Consider the following 14,832-nt stretch of genomic DNA (forward strand, 5'->3'; position numbering starts at 1 on the left):
TTTATAGCAGCAATGTCCACAATAGCCAAAATAGGGAAGAACCTAGATGTCCATCAACAGATGAATGAATAAAGAAGATGTGGGATATATATACAACAGAATACTATGTAGCCATCAAAAGAAATGAAATCTTGCCATTTGCAACTATGTGGATGGAACTAGAGGGTATATGCTGAGCAAAATAAGTCAGTCAGAGAAAGAATTATATGATCTCCCTGATATATGAGGAATTTGAAAGGCCAAGTGGGGGGTTTGGGAGGTAGGGAAGGAAAAAATGAAAGAAGATGGGATCGGGAGATAAACCATAAGATACTCTTAATCTCACAAAACAAACTGAGGGTTGCCCGGGGGAGGGGGATAGGGAGAGGGTGGGAGGGTTATGGACACTGGGGAAGGTATGTGCTATGGTGAGTGCTGTGAAGTGTGTAAGAGTGATGATTCACAGACCTGTACCCCTGGGGCAAATAATACATTATATGTTAATAAAAAATGAAGAAAGAAAACTTAACTTTCCATTATATGTGGCTCTTGAGCTGATTAGAGGTACAGTGTTTTTAAAAGATGATTATAGTATTTTTATGTGATATAAATCTAGTACATTTCCTTTCCAAAAATTGCCTTTGTCTTCCTTTGCCAGATTTATCTTTTCCTTTATTTATTTTTTAGAAGTTTTTATTTATTTACATGAGAGAGTATAAGCAGGGGGAGCAGCAGCAGAGGCAGAGGGAGAAGAAGGCTCCCCACTGAGCAGGGATCATGACCTGAGCGAAGGCAGATGCATAACCAGCTGAGCCACCCAGGTGCCCTTATCTTTTCCTTTAGAGGAATCTACCTGGAGAACTGGTGTACTAAATAAGAATATATAAATCATTTTGACCTATATGAATTTATAAATTTTTCACTATAATAAAAATAGTTTTATTGTTTTTCTTTTTTAAAATTTTTATTTATTTATTTGAGAGTGAGAATGAGAGAGAGCATGAGAGGGGAGACGTCAGAGGGAGAAGCAGACTGCCTGCCGAGCAGGGAGCCCAATGTGGGACTCGATTCTGGGACTCCAGGATCCTGACCTGAGCCGAAGGCAGTTGCTTAACCAACTGAGCCACCCTGGCACCCCATAATAAAAGCAATTTTAAATGTATCTGTTTGCAATGACAGATACCAAAAGTTGGCACCTTTTTCCACTCAGATACTACTTTCATTGACAATTCTGTTTAATATTCTATCATCCAGCTCTGCAGTTGCTGGAATGTGCTAGTGTGACTGTCCCCAAACCCTCTCCATGCTCTTTGCCCAGGCAGCCTCCCTACAGTCAGAGATGCTTAATATAGTGACCACCCCATTTAACAATTTTCTAGTAAGAAAGTGGTATGTTGGTAAATAAGCAGTCTGGCAAATGTACAGTTTGATAGAAATAAACTTTTTTTTTAAATTTTTTTTTTTTAAGATTTTATTTATTTATTTGACAGAGAGAGATCACAAGTAGGCAGAGAGGCAGGCAGAGAGAGAGGAGGAAGCAGGCTCCCTGCTGAGGAGAGAGCCCGACGCGGGACTCGATCCCAGGACCCTGAGATCATGACCTGAGCCGAAGGCAGCGGCTTAACCCACTGAGCCACCCAGGCGCCCCGAAATAAACTTTTTTTAACCTAAAGTTTATATTAAGTCCAGACCTGATGAGAAAGTCAAGGTGTATGCCATGGGAAGGAGAATTTAGTTGGTCAGAGTTGAAGGGGCTGGAGGTGGAAGTAGGCCCCATGTAGCTGGGAGGAAACAGTAAGATGACAGAACACAGACTGCTCAACAAAGAACACTACTGACTCTCCTCTTCAACTTTTGTCTCGGCCTTTTATTATCTGTGTGACTTAAGAAGGGTTGTTGAGAGAATTAAAAACAGTATTTTGCTATCTTAACTCAAGGTAGATAAAACTATGTCTTGAACTTCTTTTGAATTCTTCATAATACACTGATAAGCACAGAACAGGCATCCAGTTCGTGCTGAGTTGATTGAAAGAATTTTGTGTTTACATGTAAGAAAAGCTAATTTTAGGAGTACTTTGCTCTCTGTAAGTTGGTATTAAGTGTGTAAAAAGAAACTGGTTATCATCTGAAATTCGTTACATCAATATGTTTTCAAATTAGATCATATAAACATCTGCAGACATTATTTATATGATAAACATTCTCTATTTCAACAATTTCACTTCCAGAAAAAAGTGCTTTTCCAAAAGTTAGTGGTTAATAACAGATCATCTCTGGAGGGTAGAATTATAGGGACCTTTTACTTCATAGATTAAGTTATTTTCTGTTATGTATGCTGTTTTTTTAAAGTTTATTACTTTGTAGTCAGAAACAAATTTAAGTTGGTATTGGAGATAGATTTTAAAAATAACCGTTCTTGGCAGAGATTTGCTGAAGTTCCTGTGTGTGTTTATACAGGGAGAGCATGAAGGCAGTGACAAACACTGAAGACAGAGAAATGAGGAGAAAGAAGGAAGAATATTTAACTTTTAGTCCTCTAACAGTTGTAATATTTGTGGTCGTGTGCTGTGTTATGATGGTCTTACTTTATTTCTTCTACAAATGGCTAGGTAAGAAGTCATACTTTGTATTTGCTACTTTCAGCCTACAAGCTTTTAATTTATTTTATTAGATTGAAGGTATTATACCCAGAAGGCTTAAACAAATGATTGAAAATTAATGTTAACTCTCTAAACTGTCAGAAGTGCTAGATCCCCCTCACTCTAGGATAAAAATTATAAAAATATTCAGATTAAAAATATCCTGTGTCTTTGAGATAAGAACATTTCTTCATGGATGACTTGAAAGAACTGCTGTGGCCCCTAAATTTCCATCTCTGCAGATAAAGCTGGAGAGCCCAGTATCTAAGCAGCAGACTAAGGACTTCTTGGTGACTGTATTTAGTTACACGAAATAGATTATTCAAATTACTAATTTATTGCCTCTGCTTATCCCTAAAGTGTGCTTTGTTCTTTTGTCAGGGTCCAAATCAAGATGTATTGCTCAAATTTTGTTTTACTTGTGTTAACAGTCAAGATCATACTACATCTAAAGACACACAAGTACTTGCCTGTGCTCTAAATAATAACAGGTACTTTTCCTTTAAGAAGGTAGGGGTAGGAATTGTAAGGGCTTGCCCATCCCCTGAGCATTCCTGTTGGTGGTCTGAAAGAATGGAAATTTGCCATCTCTGGGCAATGCACAGCACAAAGAGGAGGAGACTAGGGAAAAAGGAAGTGGCCTGGTAAGAACTAGCAAAAATGCTTTGTGAAAACCACGACAGGCTCCAGCGCTTATTTGGAGAACATTAGCACAATTTTCTGGACTAGAAAACTGAGGTACTCAGGTTGGTTTCAGCTTATTGTCCAATATTTCCTGTCCTGTAGCAGCATTAAAAACTAGACCTCTGACCTATATTTCCAACTAGAAAAAGAATAATTTGAATGTCACTCATATTTCAATGTCATGCTGGGGGAGTAGATGTTAGGATAGTTATTTGTATTTACATTGTCATTGTGTAGCTGATTTTTCTAATTTAATACTTAGCCTTTACTCATTTGTGTCTGACCCTCAATTAATTAGTGGTCTTTGATAGAAAAAAGAGATTCCTCTACCCTACCCTAAAGCATGCTTTCATTTGTGGTGAGAAATTTCCTTAAACTTTCAGGTATTTAAAAAGTTGACCTTGCTTATCAATGTAATTTTTTATGTGGGAGGCAGATCATTAAACCTCCTGGTTATCCTAGGACATGGGAGTTAATTATAACTCTTACAAAATCGATGTGGTATTGCAAGACATAATGTACCTCCAAATGGTTCCTTAATGGCTAAAGTTGCTGCCATTTTTAATTTATTAAATATATCAAATTGGTAAGGTTCCCTTTACCATTTTATGTTAAGTCATGCTCAAGAAAGTAAAGACGGTTATATTAACCAGATGCTTTCTCATACCTAATCATTTTCCTAGTATACTATGACACTGAATGAAGTAAAACTCTGTTAAGGTCTCAAGAACATGCTTTCTACCTAAGTTTTAAAACTTGGGTTGGCAGCCTTTGGTGGATGACTCACCGAACATAACTTGGCAGTTTTTGATTGTCTTTGTTTTACTGCTTACATTACCATATGTAACTAGTAATAACAAATAACAAATAATGACAACAGACTAAAAAAGTAAATTCTAGAGAGGGTATGTGCTATGGTGAGCACTGTGAATTGTGTAATACTGATAAATCACAGACCTGTACTCCTGAAACAAATAATATATATTAATTTTAAAAAAGTAATTTGTTCAAGTTCCCCAATTACAAAGTGGCCAACAGTTAAAAATGAGGATATCAGAAAATTTTTGAATGGTATCCGTGTTTCTGAAAAAGGAAGATTTCTGGAGACTCATGAATAAGATCTAAGTTGTCCACCTACATAAAGAGCAAGATGCTGGATGATTTTTCAGACTTTTCTGTGACATTTTAAAGATACAATAAAAGGTGTATAGATTTAAAAAAGAAGAAGAAAGAAAGTGGCTATCCCTGATTTACTATCTCTAGATTACTCTCCCTTTCTCATCTACAGGACAGTTAAAATTTTCTGAAATTTAGTGGAATTTGAAAAATTCAGGTAAAATTCATATTGCCATTGTGAAATTTTGAGAAAGTTAAGGAAATGAATAGTTTGTTTTATAGTATAATAATTTCTCTCCCTTCTTAAGAATAAGATTAGATGTAATTTTAAATAATTTTCAAAAGAGTATAGCTAATATAGAAAAATATTTGTGAACATTAACTACCTTAGTTTCATATCATAACAGAGTGGTTTGTTTAAGTGGATTTGGTTTTACCACAGGTCAAATAATTGGAGATAAATTCCACCATACGAAATATAGATAACTTGTTTAAGGTAGATGTCAGTTCTCATCCCTAAAGTGCATTTTTTTTAAGATTTTATTTATTTATTTGTTTGACAGACAGAGAACACAAGTAGGCACAGAGGCAGGCAGAGAAAGAGAGGAAGGGGAGCAGGCTCCCTGATGAGCAGGGAGCCCGATGCAGGGCTCGATCCCAGGACCCTGGGATCATGACCTGTGCCAAAGGCAGAGGCTTTAACCCACTGAGCCACCCAGGCATCCCCCTAAGGTGCATTTTTTAAAACATTTCTACTGTTGACTTAATTCGTCCATTCCTTACATTTAAGTTCTTACAAGTGTCTATATCTCACTTCATAGACATCTTCAGTAGACATGTTAGTTTGAATCATTGAATGACAGAAAATGCAGAGCCAGCTTTAGCCCTTAAGCAGTCCTACCAGGTGTAATGGAACCGAAACAACACATTAAACACTCGCATTTCAATAAAACTCAAGATCTAAATATTTTCAGCTTAATAACCAATTCAGATAATAATATGGTCACTGCATTGAAAGTATCATGATGCAGTAAGAAAGCTAGGTTACTATTGCATGTATAAATATTTTCTAATCACATTTCCTTCTGTTCTCATATAATTTAGTGTCTTCTTTTTTTCTAGTGTATGTTATGATAGCAATCTTCTGCATAGCATCAGCAATGAGTCTGTACAACTGTCTAGCTGCACTCATTTGTAAGATACCATGTGGACGATGCACGTATGTATCTCTTACAAGGAATCCTATAATGTTGGTATTTGTAATTTAAAACAATACAGGGAAAAGTAGGAGTGGTATTTTAACTCTATGTAAGCCAACATACATGTAGCTATTAAAATTTAAATTAACTAAAATTAAATAAATCTTAAAATTCAGTTCCTCACTCTCATTAGCTACATTTCAAATGCTAACTAACCACGTGTAGCTACTACTGGCTACTGTACTGGGCAGCACAGATATCAGACATTTTCATCATGGACAGTTCTGTTGAATTAATATTTTTGATGTATTATTTGTTGTACTTACATTTAGGGCTTTTAAATCGATATTTTAGTAGCTTTCTTGTGACTGTGGTTAATATTTGTCATTTCTCGTGTTTAAGTGAACATTTTATTTCATCTGCAGAGTAGACTAACCTATTTCTGTCTATTTTTTTAGGATTATATTTCGCGGCAAGAGCATTGAAGTGCGACTTATTTTTCTCTCTGGACTGTGCATAGCAGTAGCTGTTGTTTGGGCTGTATTTAGAAATGAAGATAGGTATGAGTACTCAGTGTATTTGCTTTTAGAGTAAGGATGCATGATTTTGTATCTTGCTTGGTAGTTATGCATATTATGATAATTATGGATTTTTTTTTTTTTTTTTTTTTTTTTGCTTTTATCCCAGAACACCATAGTCTTCAAATAAGCTAAATAAGACTCATAAGCAGATCTTGTGCTAATGGGTTCAAGGTCATATAGATAAGAAAATACGGACTATGGTTTAAATATCTAAGCCTATTTTGAAATAGGCTTCAAAATATACTTACGATTATATATCCACACAATGCGGCTATAAAGGATAAAGAAGATCTCTTTAAACTGATATGCAGTGATTTCCAGGATGTATTTTTAAGTGAAAAAAGAATATATAGAGAATGCTACCTTTTCTGTAAGAGAGGAAAAATAATATACAAATATCTGTCCATTTGTAGGAAGGATGACCAGAAAAAGATCTTAACTTTTTAATGGTTTATTAATAAAATTAATAAAGCCTAAATTACTTGTAGCCTAAAATTTGGAAGCAAGGATTTACAATTTAAGGTGGCTTCAGCTGATAATAATATGTATCAGTTCCTAGTAGTTACATAGTTCTCATTTCCTTTAGATTCCAGCTATCTGGACATAAGTGAACACCAATATCTTTTGTTATGAGCCGCCTTTCTAAAGGAAACATACGTGTATATGTTCAAAGATTAAAGATAAATGTTCTGAGGTAGCCTTTCACTTTTTCCTTATAGTAGTAGTCATTATTCTACTAGTACAGCAAATTAATATGGAGTATATGAGAGGTTTTTTGTCATTATAATTGCTGCTTAATCAAATAGTCAAATCATAACAACTGAATAATACTTTAATGATCTATTTCTTTTGAAAGGTCCCATCTAAGCATAACTATATAAACCAGTAGAGTATTCTTTTGATTGTAGGTGGGCTTGGATTTTACAAGATATCTTGGGGATCGCTTTCTGTCTGAATTTAATTAAAACACTGAAGTTACCCAACTTCAAGGTAAAGTGTACTGCTTTGCAAGTTAAAATAATTTTTTCTTTTTCTTTTTCCTTTTTTTTTTTTTAAAAGATTTTTATTTACTTATTTGACAGAGAGAGACACAGCAAGAGAGGGAACACAAGCAGGGGGAGTGGGAGAGGGAGAAGCAGGTGTCCTGCTGAGCAGGGACCCTGATGTGGGGCTCTATCCCAGGACCTAGGAACCATGACCTGAGCCAAAGGCAGACACTTAACCCCTGAGCCGTCCAGGCGCCCCAATAATTCTTTCTTTTTAAAACAACTTTATTCAAGTATAATTTACATGTGGCAAAATGCTCCCATCTTAAGTGTACAGTTTATTGAAGCTGTACAAATGAATAACAATATCCACCATCCCAATCAATTATAGAAGATTTCTCATCTCTTTGAAAGCTCTGTCCTGTCCTTTTGCAGTCAATACAAATCACCAGCCGTAGCTAACTATTGGTTTGCTAGCTAAAATATTTTTAATTATTTCTGTAATATGCCAAATTCATAAAATCCTTTAAAAATATCATCAAAGAACATTTCTTTAATTTAGTCATTCTTTTTTTTTTTTAAAGAATGGGTTAAAGAAGATAAAATTTTTAATGTGATTTGTAGAATAAAACTACAAATAGTAATAATTGTTAAATGCCTTAGAAAAAGTGTTCAAATGAAATTTCATTATGTTTATTTGTATTTGCAAAACCATATAATTTCTTCATTTACAGGGAAGTTTGACCTTTAAATTTTTTCTTTTTTTTTCAACAGTCATGTGTGATACTTCTAGGTCTTCTCCTCCTCTATGATGTGTTTTTTGTTTTCATAACACCCTTCATCACAAAGGTATGATATTTTTGAAATCCATGAGAAACACATTATAAGAAGAGAATCTTAAACCTGTTCTTCGATAACTGATTTTGCAGATGTTTACCATTGAGTATGTGCTAATTCTCTTTTGAAAATTGTCATTGGAGTTGGCCTTTTTTTTTTTTTTTTTTTTTCTAATTATTTTTAGTACCATATAATGTATTATTTGCCCCGGGGGTATAGGTCTGTGATTCATCAGGCTTACACATTTCACAGCACTCCCCATAGCCCATACCCTCCCCAGTGCCCATAACCCAACCACCCTATCCCTACCTCCTCACCCCCCATGAAGTTGGCCTTCTAATAGACGATTTTAAGCTTTTAATTCATTCTGCTAAATGAAAAATGTCTCCTGGCTGATCATGAGACTATAAATTTTCTTCCTATCCATTTAAAAATAACTTTTCTTGTTATAAAACAATCACTGCTTACTGTAGACAATATGAACGACAAAAAGAAGGAAAGTATATCATTGCTGCTTTCATTTCTGTACCCCTAGTTTGAGACTAAGAAAGAACTCCACACTGGAAGTCTGATGGCATGAAGTGTAGCTCTGTAACTGCTACCCTGGCAAGTCACTCACACTTTGTGCTTCCGGTTCCTAATCCATTGTGTGAGGGAGTATTGCTAGCATTCCAGCCTCCCTCTGCCATCAGTAGAATTCTTCCAGTCGGAACTGACAGAACCCGATCTAACCTTTCTAGACCACAAAGGCTCTTCTATCCAACCTGTGTATAGAAGCCAAGGTGGAGCTGGCCTCAGAAGAAACTAGACCCAGGGGCACATACTCTCCCTTTCCACTTCTGTCCATTTTGTTCTTTGTCCCAGACTGGCTTTTTCAATGAAGTTCGAGTAATAGCAGCTGACAGCTCCTTGTTCACCTGTCCCCCCCCTGCCATTAGCTCTTCCATAAAATAGTGATGCTGTCCCCAGAGTAAGGGAGAGGTGTTGGGTGAGTGTGGTCGTCCTTCATTATTTGCCCAGCTTTTCTACTTGTCCCTATTTCTATGTCCTGAGTATTTTATTTTATTTTTATTGCTCAGTTCTCCTGCTTTCCCCATTTTATGTTGAGTCTTATTTTGACTCAGTATTTGCTGTTATAATCACTGCATTTTTTCCCCATTAGTTCTTTATCTCTTCTTTAGCCCCTACCATGTGTGAAAGAAATCACTGTAAAACTGCACTTCTAATATTTACTATAAGGGCATAAACATGTGGCACTAAGATGTGCCCCACTAGGGAGCTAAAATGCAAGTGGGAGTTAATGTAGTTAACTGTCCCATATTACAGCTAACCAGACCATTTTACTAGCATCTTTCTGTGTCTTAAAGATGAGCTATTTGAGTCACTGACTTTGTTCAGCAAAAGTAACCTTTTTAAAGCATAGAATTAATATTATAGATTATAACAAAAAATGTCAGTTAATGAAAGCTTTCTATCTAAAGCCATCCCAGTTTGTATCCGTTTATTTAGTTCAAAAGAAAAGTTTCTGTAAGTCACTCCAGAGGGGTCCCATAATGAAAGTGAAACATTCTGTTTACAAAACCATTCTCTAAGTCAGCAGATAGTCATAGCATATGGCCCATATAGTACACGGGGGCTAAGGTATGAACTCTATCTAAACCCTTTAAAAAAATTTTTCCATTCAGTGTTTTTTTATTTGTTGTTTGTTTTTTAGTGGGAGAGAGGTCAGGAAAAGGACAAAGGGAGAGGGAGAGCAAGAATCTTAAGCAGGCTCCATGCCCAGCGCAGTATAGAGATCATGACCTGAGCCAAAATCAAGTCAAATGGTTAACTGACTAAGCTACCCATGCACCCCTCCATTCAGTTTTAACCTAGTGTCACTTTGTAAATGTTAACTGTCTGCTAAAAAATATTTACAATCCCTCAACATAAAATGTTGCAGAATTTTAAAGATACAGGATAATAGTAAAGATGTCTTTGAGGCTCTTTGTTCTCTGCCTAGAGAATTTTTCATCTTTTTTTCCTATTTGTTCCCAGTGACTGATCTGGTAGAAAAGATTAGAAGGGCTCTTTAGAGTTCACAAGTATAGATTTTCTTGAACACCTTCTTCTCAGTCTGGTTTGGGTTTTTTGTTTGTTTGTTTGTTTGTTTGTTTTTTATTAAGGCTATAGACTTTACTTAGTAAGTAACTCAATATGTAATACCTGATTGGGTTTTTGTTTTTAACTGAAAATTTTAAGGATTAAACATTGGACGTTTTAAACGTGTCTTTCAACAGGTGTTAGCAGAGTTTTAATGAATAAGCAGAGGAGGTAGCCACAGGAGTACAGGTCGTAAGGGGCACCTGGGTGGTTCCATCAATTAAGCTTCCAGTCCTTGATTTCTGGCTTGGGTCATAATCTCAGGGTCATGAGATTGAGCCCTGTGTCGAGCTCCGCACTGGACATGGAGCCTGCTTGGGAGTCTCTTTCCCTTTCTCTCTGCTCCCTGACCCATCTCCTCCTCTTTGTCTCTCTCTCTTTCTCTCTCTCTGTCTCTGTAAAAAAACAGAAACAAAAAAAACTGTCTTTATTTATTTTCCATCCATCCCTGTAAATTGGTATAGTAATTGCAAATAGTAGTTACTCACATGTAGGAGAGGATGTCAGTGATGGCCTTCAGTTAAATGTTTGAAATAACAATTAGAAAATGAACCACAATGAACTCTGTCTGGAAATTAAATCATATTATGGGAGTTTGCTGTAAGGAATTATATTTAATATTAGTCTATTTTCCAAACTGCTATGACTTTACCCTTCTGTAACCCAAAGTGCAACATGAGGGAAAGATTTCTGTAACTGGAGATTATCTCCTCCTTTCTACTCAGCTCAGATCATCAGTGAAGTCCTTTTAAAAACACCAAAGTGATTTTTACTATGCTTCCCACCCACATGGGAAATACAATAGTTACTTGATCAAATTCTCCTTAAATTCAGCATTTATTTATCTTCCCACTACCTGTTTGATGATATGTTCATCCTAATATAAAGCATAGATGGCATTCGTAGTCTTCATTTGCTACCTCCAAATGTTTCCCCTCCACAACAGACTTGGCTATCAGGAAAGAACTATATTAAGGGGCTCCTCAGCCCACATAAAAAGACCTTAGTCAGACACAATGGATGAAATTCAGCTGAGATTAATGTTTTGATTGGGACATAAAAAGCTGGCAGGGCTGAAACCGGATAGGAGGGTAGAGAAGCTTCTCAGGTGCTTTAGAGCTAGGTCTTTTCAAGTTTGGCTTCATTCTTATGATGGTGAGTAGCTAGATCAAAGGTATCTTTATTTAAATAAAGTTACCAATATTTATTACAAATCTAAATACAAAAGATTTTATTTTTTTTATTTTTTTTTTAAGATTTTATTTATTTATTTGACAGAGAGAAATCACAAGTAGGTAGAGAGGCAGGCAGAGAGAGAGAGGAGGAAGCAGGCTCCCTGCCGAGCAGAGAGCCCGATGCGGGACTCGATCCCAGGACCCTGAGATCATGACCTGAGCCGAAGGCAGCGGCTTAACCACTGAGCCACCCAGGCGCCCAACAAAAGATTTTAGTATTGTGTCTCTATTCATTGTTATTGCTAAAAATGACACATAGTACATGGCATAATGTAACTACAAGCACTTAAAATTTATAGTCTATTAAAAATGCTAGCTGTTAGTTCTCAGTATAGATCAGTCCCCAAAGCTTCAGTTGAATAATCTGCATTTGGTTTATCTGCTAGATGGTGATCATTGTTGACCTGTAATAGAATGGACCAAAGTGCTTGGTGAAATTTGTTTTAGATGGCTCCAATTTTCATTAGACTTTTTAAGGAACACTGTCTCTAGCCCATTTTTCACCAGTTTTCTGTAGGCCGTTAGCCAGGGGATCAAATCATTCTTAAATACTGATAGATTGTTCTCTTTAAATGATTGGGCAATTTCTTTCATCTTCCTCCTGAATTTTAGAATGGCGAGAGTATCATGGTTGAACTTGCAGCTGGACCTTTTGGAAACAATGAGAAGGTAGGGATGGCAATTATATAGAAATGGCTGTCAGTGTATATATGTGTGTCCAGTTAATAATTTTGCCTTCCTGTGTAATCCATTGGTCATGTAGTGCATGTTAAGGTATTGTAAAACTTTATTTCTCACAAAATATAGCCCTTTTCTTAGTTATTCTAAATTATTAAACACCTATTGACTTGGGTTTCATCCTAGAATGATGGAAACTTGGTGGAAGCCACTGCTCAACCCTCAGCTCCCCATGAGAAAGTAAGGATTGTATTTCAGATATGTTCATTGGACTTTAAATCATACCCTCTGAGACAAGACTCTTCTTTGGGGGAAAAAATCCAGATTTAAAAAAAAAAATCTGTTTCAAGGCCAGAGTCCTATTTTTGGTAAAAAAGAAAAAAAAAAAAAGGTTAGATGTGGGGATACTGGACTAATACTGTTAACCCTCAGGTGTTTTGGGTTTCATTTTTCCAAAACTGTATCTATTTCTTTCAAGCTTTCTGTGCATTCAGAGTATATATGTGTGTAGCTTAGGTTCTCTGATTTTAAGTTCTTCTAAAATGTCTATTTTAAAATGTTAGAACAATTACTCTCGTATCAATCCTTCCCTTTCTAAGAGATATGGGTAAAGATTCGTAAGAGGTTTATTAGTGCCTTTTTTTTCCCCCCCCATAATTACAGTTACCAGTAGTCATCAGGGTACCAAAGCTGGCCTATTTCTCAGTAATGAGTGTGTGCCTCATGCCAGTTTCAATACTGGGTTTTGGAGACATTATTGTACCAGGTAAGCAGTTGTTTGTAACAATTCGGTAAGAATATACTGATGGTTTAAAATTGCCAAATGTGGGGAGCCTGGGTGGCTCAGTGGGTTAAGGCCTCTGCCTTTGGCTCAGGTCATGCACTATCCCAGGGTCCTGGGATGGAGGCCCGCTTCTGGCTCTCTGCTCAGCAGGAAGCCTGCTTCCCTTCCTCTCTCTGCCTGCCTCTCTGCCTACTTGTGATCTCTGTCAAATAAATAATAAAATCTTAAAAAAAAAAAAAAAGTTGAATTTAATAATACCAAATGTATTGCACTTTCTATGACTTCTATTTTAAAATAATAGTTACGTGTTAGGAAAAGTGGTTTATGATTACCAGGCAAGGTCATGATCAACAGAAGAAACATAATAGAATGCCAGCTTGTAGGAAATTATGATACAAAAAATACAACATATAGCATATCTTCTCTGATAGTTGGATTATTCTCATTGGGCTACCTATAGGATAAACTTAATCCCAGCCCAGGAATAATATAGCCTAGAAGTATTTACTAGTCTTTCTTAATCAGCCGAGAGTTTGTCCTTCTTTACTTTTCTTACAGTCTCTCTGTACTAACTGCCTGAAGGAGTAAAAAGCATGGGCTCATCTGCAAAAGCCCTTTCATTTACATAGTAAAGCCAGGCAGAGAGAGAAAAGCCAACAGCTTTGCCTTGTGAGTTGGCATGGCAAAGTCCAGTGTAGCAACTCTCTTAGTTCATTTTCTAGGATAGATCACGGGTTAGGCCACAGAGCAAATCTTAGCAAATTTAAGAAGATCGAAATTACATACCAAGTATATTTTCTGACCACAACGGTATGAAACTAGAAATCAGTACCAGGAAGAAAACTGGAAAATTCACAAATACATAGAAATTAAATAAAATAGTCTTGAACAACCAGTGCATCAAAGAAAAAATTAAAATAGAAATTTAAAAATATTTTGACAAAAATGAAAAGAAACAATATCCAAACACTTACAGGATGCAATAAAAGGAGTTCCAAGAGGGACGTTTATAGTGATTAGCACATACATCAAGAAAATAGAAAAGCAGAGAAGCACCCTAACTTTATATGTAAGGAACTGAAAAAGGAAGAACAAACTAAGCCCAAAGTTAGCAGAAAGAGGAAAATAGGATTCCGCAGAAATAGAGAACAAGAAAATAGTAGAAAAGATGAATAAAACCAAGTAGAAAAGATGAATAAAACCAAGAGTTGGTTATTTTATTTTATATATAGATTTTTAAAAATGTATTTGAGAGAGTAAGCGAGAGAACACAAGAGGAGAGGGGGGAAAGAGCAGAGAGAGGGAGAAGCAGACGCCCTGCTGAGCAGGGAGCTAACTTGGGGCTTGATCCCAGGACTCTGGGATCAGGACCTGAGTTGAAGGGAGATGCTTAACTGACTGAGCCATCCAGGTGCCCCAGAGTTGTTTTTTTAAAAGATGAACAAGGGGCACCTGGTTGGCTCAGTCATCAGGTGTCTTGCCTTTGGCTCAGGTCAGATCTCGGGGTCCTGGGATCTAGCCCCGCATTGGGCTCCCTGCTTAGCTGGAGGCCTGCTTCTCCCTCTCCTACTTCCCCTGCCTGTGTTCTCTCTCTCGCTGTGTCTCTCTCTGTCAAATAAATAAAATCTTTTAAAAATAATAATAAATAGGGACACCTAGGTGGCTCAGTTGGTTAAGTGTCTGCTTTTGGCTCAGGTCATGATCCCAGAGTCCTGGGATCGAGTCCCGAATGGGGCTCCTTGCTCAGCTAGAGCCTGCCTCTCCTTCTGCCCCTCCCCTTGCTCATGCTCATGGGTGCTTTTGCGTCCTCTCTCTCTTTCTCAAGTAAATTAATAAATAAATAAAGACATAAGCAAAAATGACAAGCCTTCAACTAGACTAACCAAGAAAAAAAAGAGAGAGAGCCCAAATTGATCAAATCATAAATGAAAGAGGAGATATAACCACAGAAATATAAAAAATTTTCTCCATG

The 14,832-nt window shown here is 36.6% G+C and overlaps 1 protein-coding gene across 2 annotated transcripts in view; it reads left to right on the plus strand.

Annotated features, from left to right (window-relative positions):
- SPPL2A (signal peptide peptidase like 2A) overlaps positions 1 to 14,832 on the plus strand; it is a 54,287-nt gene that overhangs the window by 26,406 nt on the left and 13,049 nt on the right. Inside the window, exons 6-13 of one of the 2 annotated variants that reach the window (XM_082734789.1) lie at positions 2,437 to 2,588; positions 5,541 to 5,637; positions 6,076 to 6,177; positions 7,107 to 7,188; positions 7,959 to 8,033; positions 12,011 to 12,067; positions 12,263 to 12,316; positions 12,740 to 12,842. In XM_082734789.1, the coding sequence (XP_082590915.1) occupies positions 2,437 to 2,588; positions 5,541 to 5,637; positions 6,076 to 6,177; positions 7,107 to 7,188; positions 7,959 to 8,033; positions 12,011 to 12,067; positions 12,263 to 12,316; positions 12,740 to 12,842 (722 nt within the window). The remainder of the gene's footprint in view (positions 1 to 2,436; positions 2,589 to 5,540; positions 5,638 to 6,075; positions 6,178 to 7,106; positions 7,189 to 7,958; positions 8,034 to 12,010; positions 12,068 to 12,262; positions 12,317 to 12,739; positions 12,843 to 14,832) is intronic. The other variant, XM_082734790.1, reaches the window with a different exon arrangement.

The sequence above is a fragment of the Mustela nivalis genome, assembly GCF_964662115.1.
Source record: "Mustela nivalis genome assembly, chromosome: 6".
NCBI lineage: Eukaryota > Metazoa > Chordata > Mammalia > Carnivora > Mustelidae > Mustela > Mustela nivalis.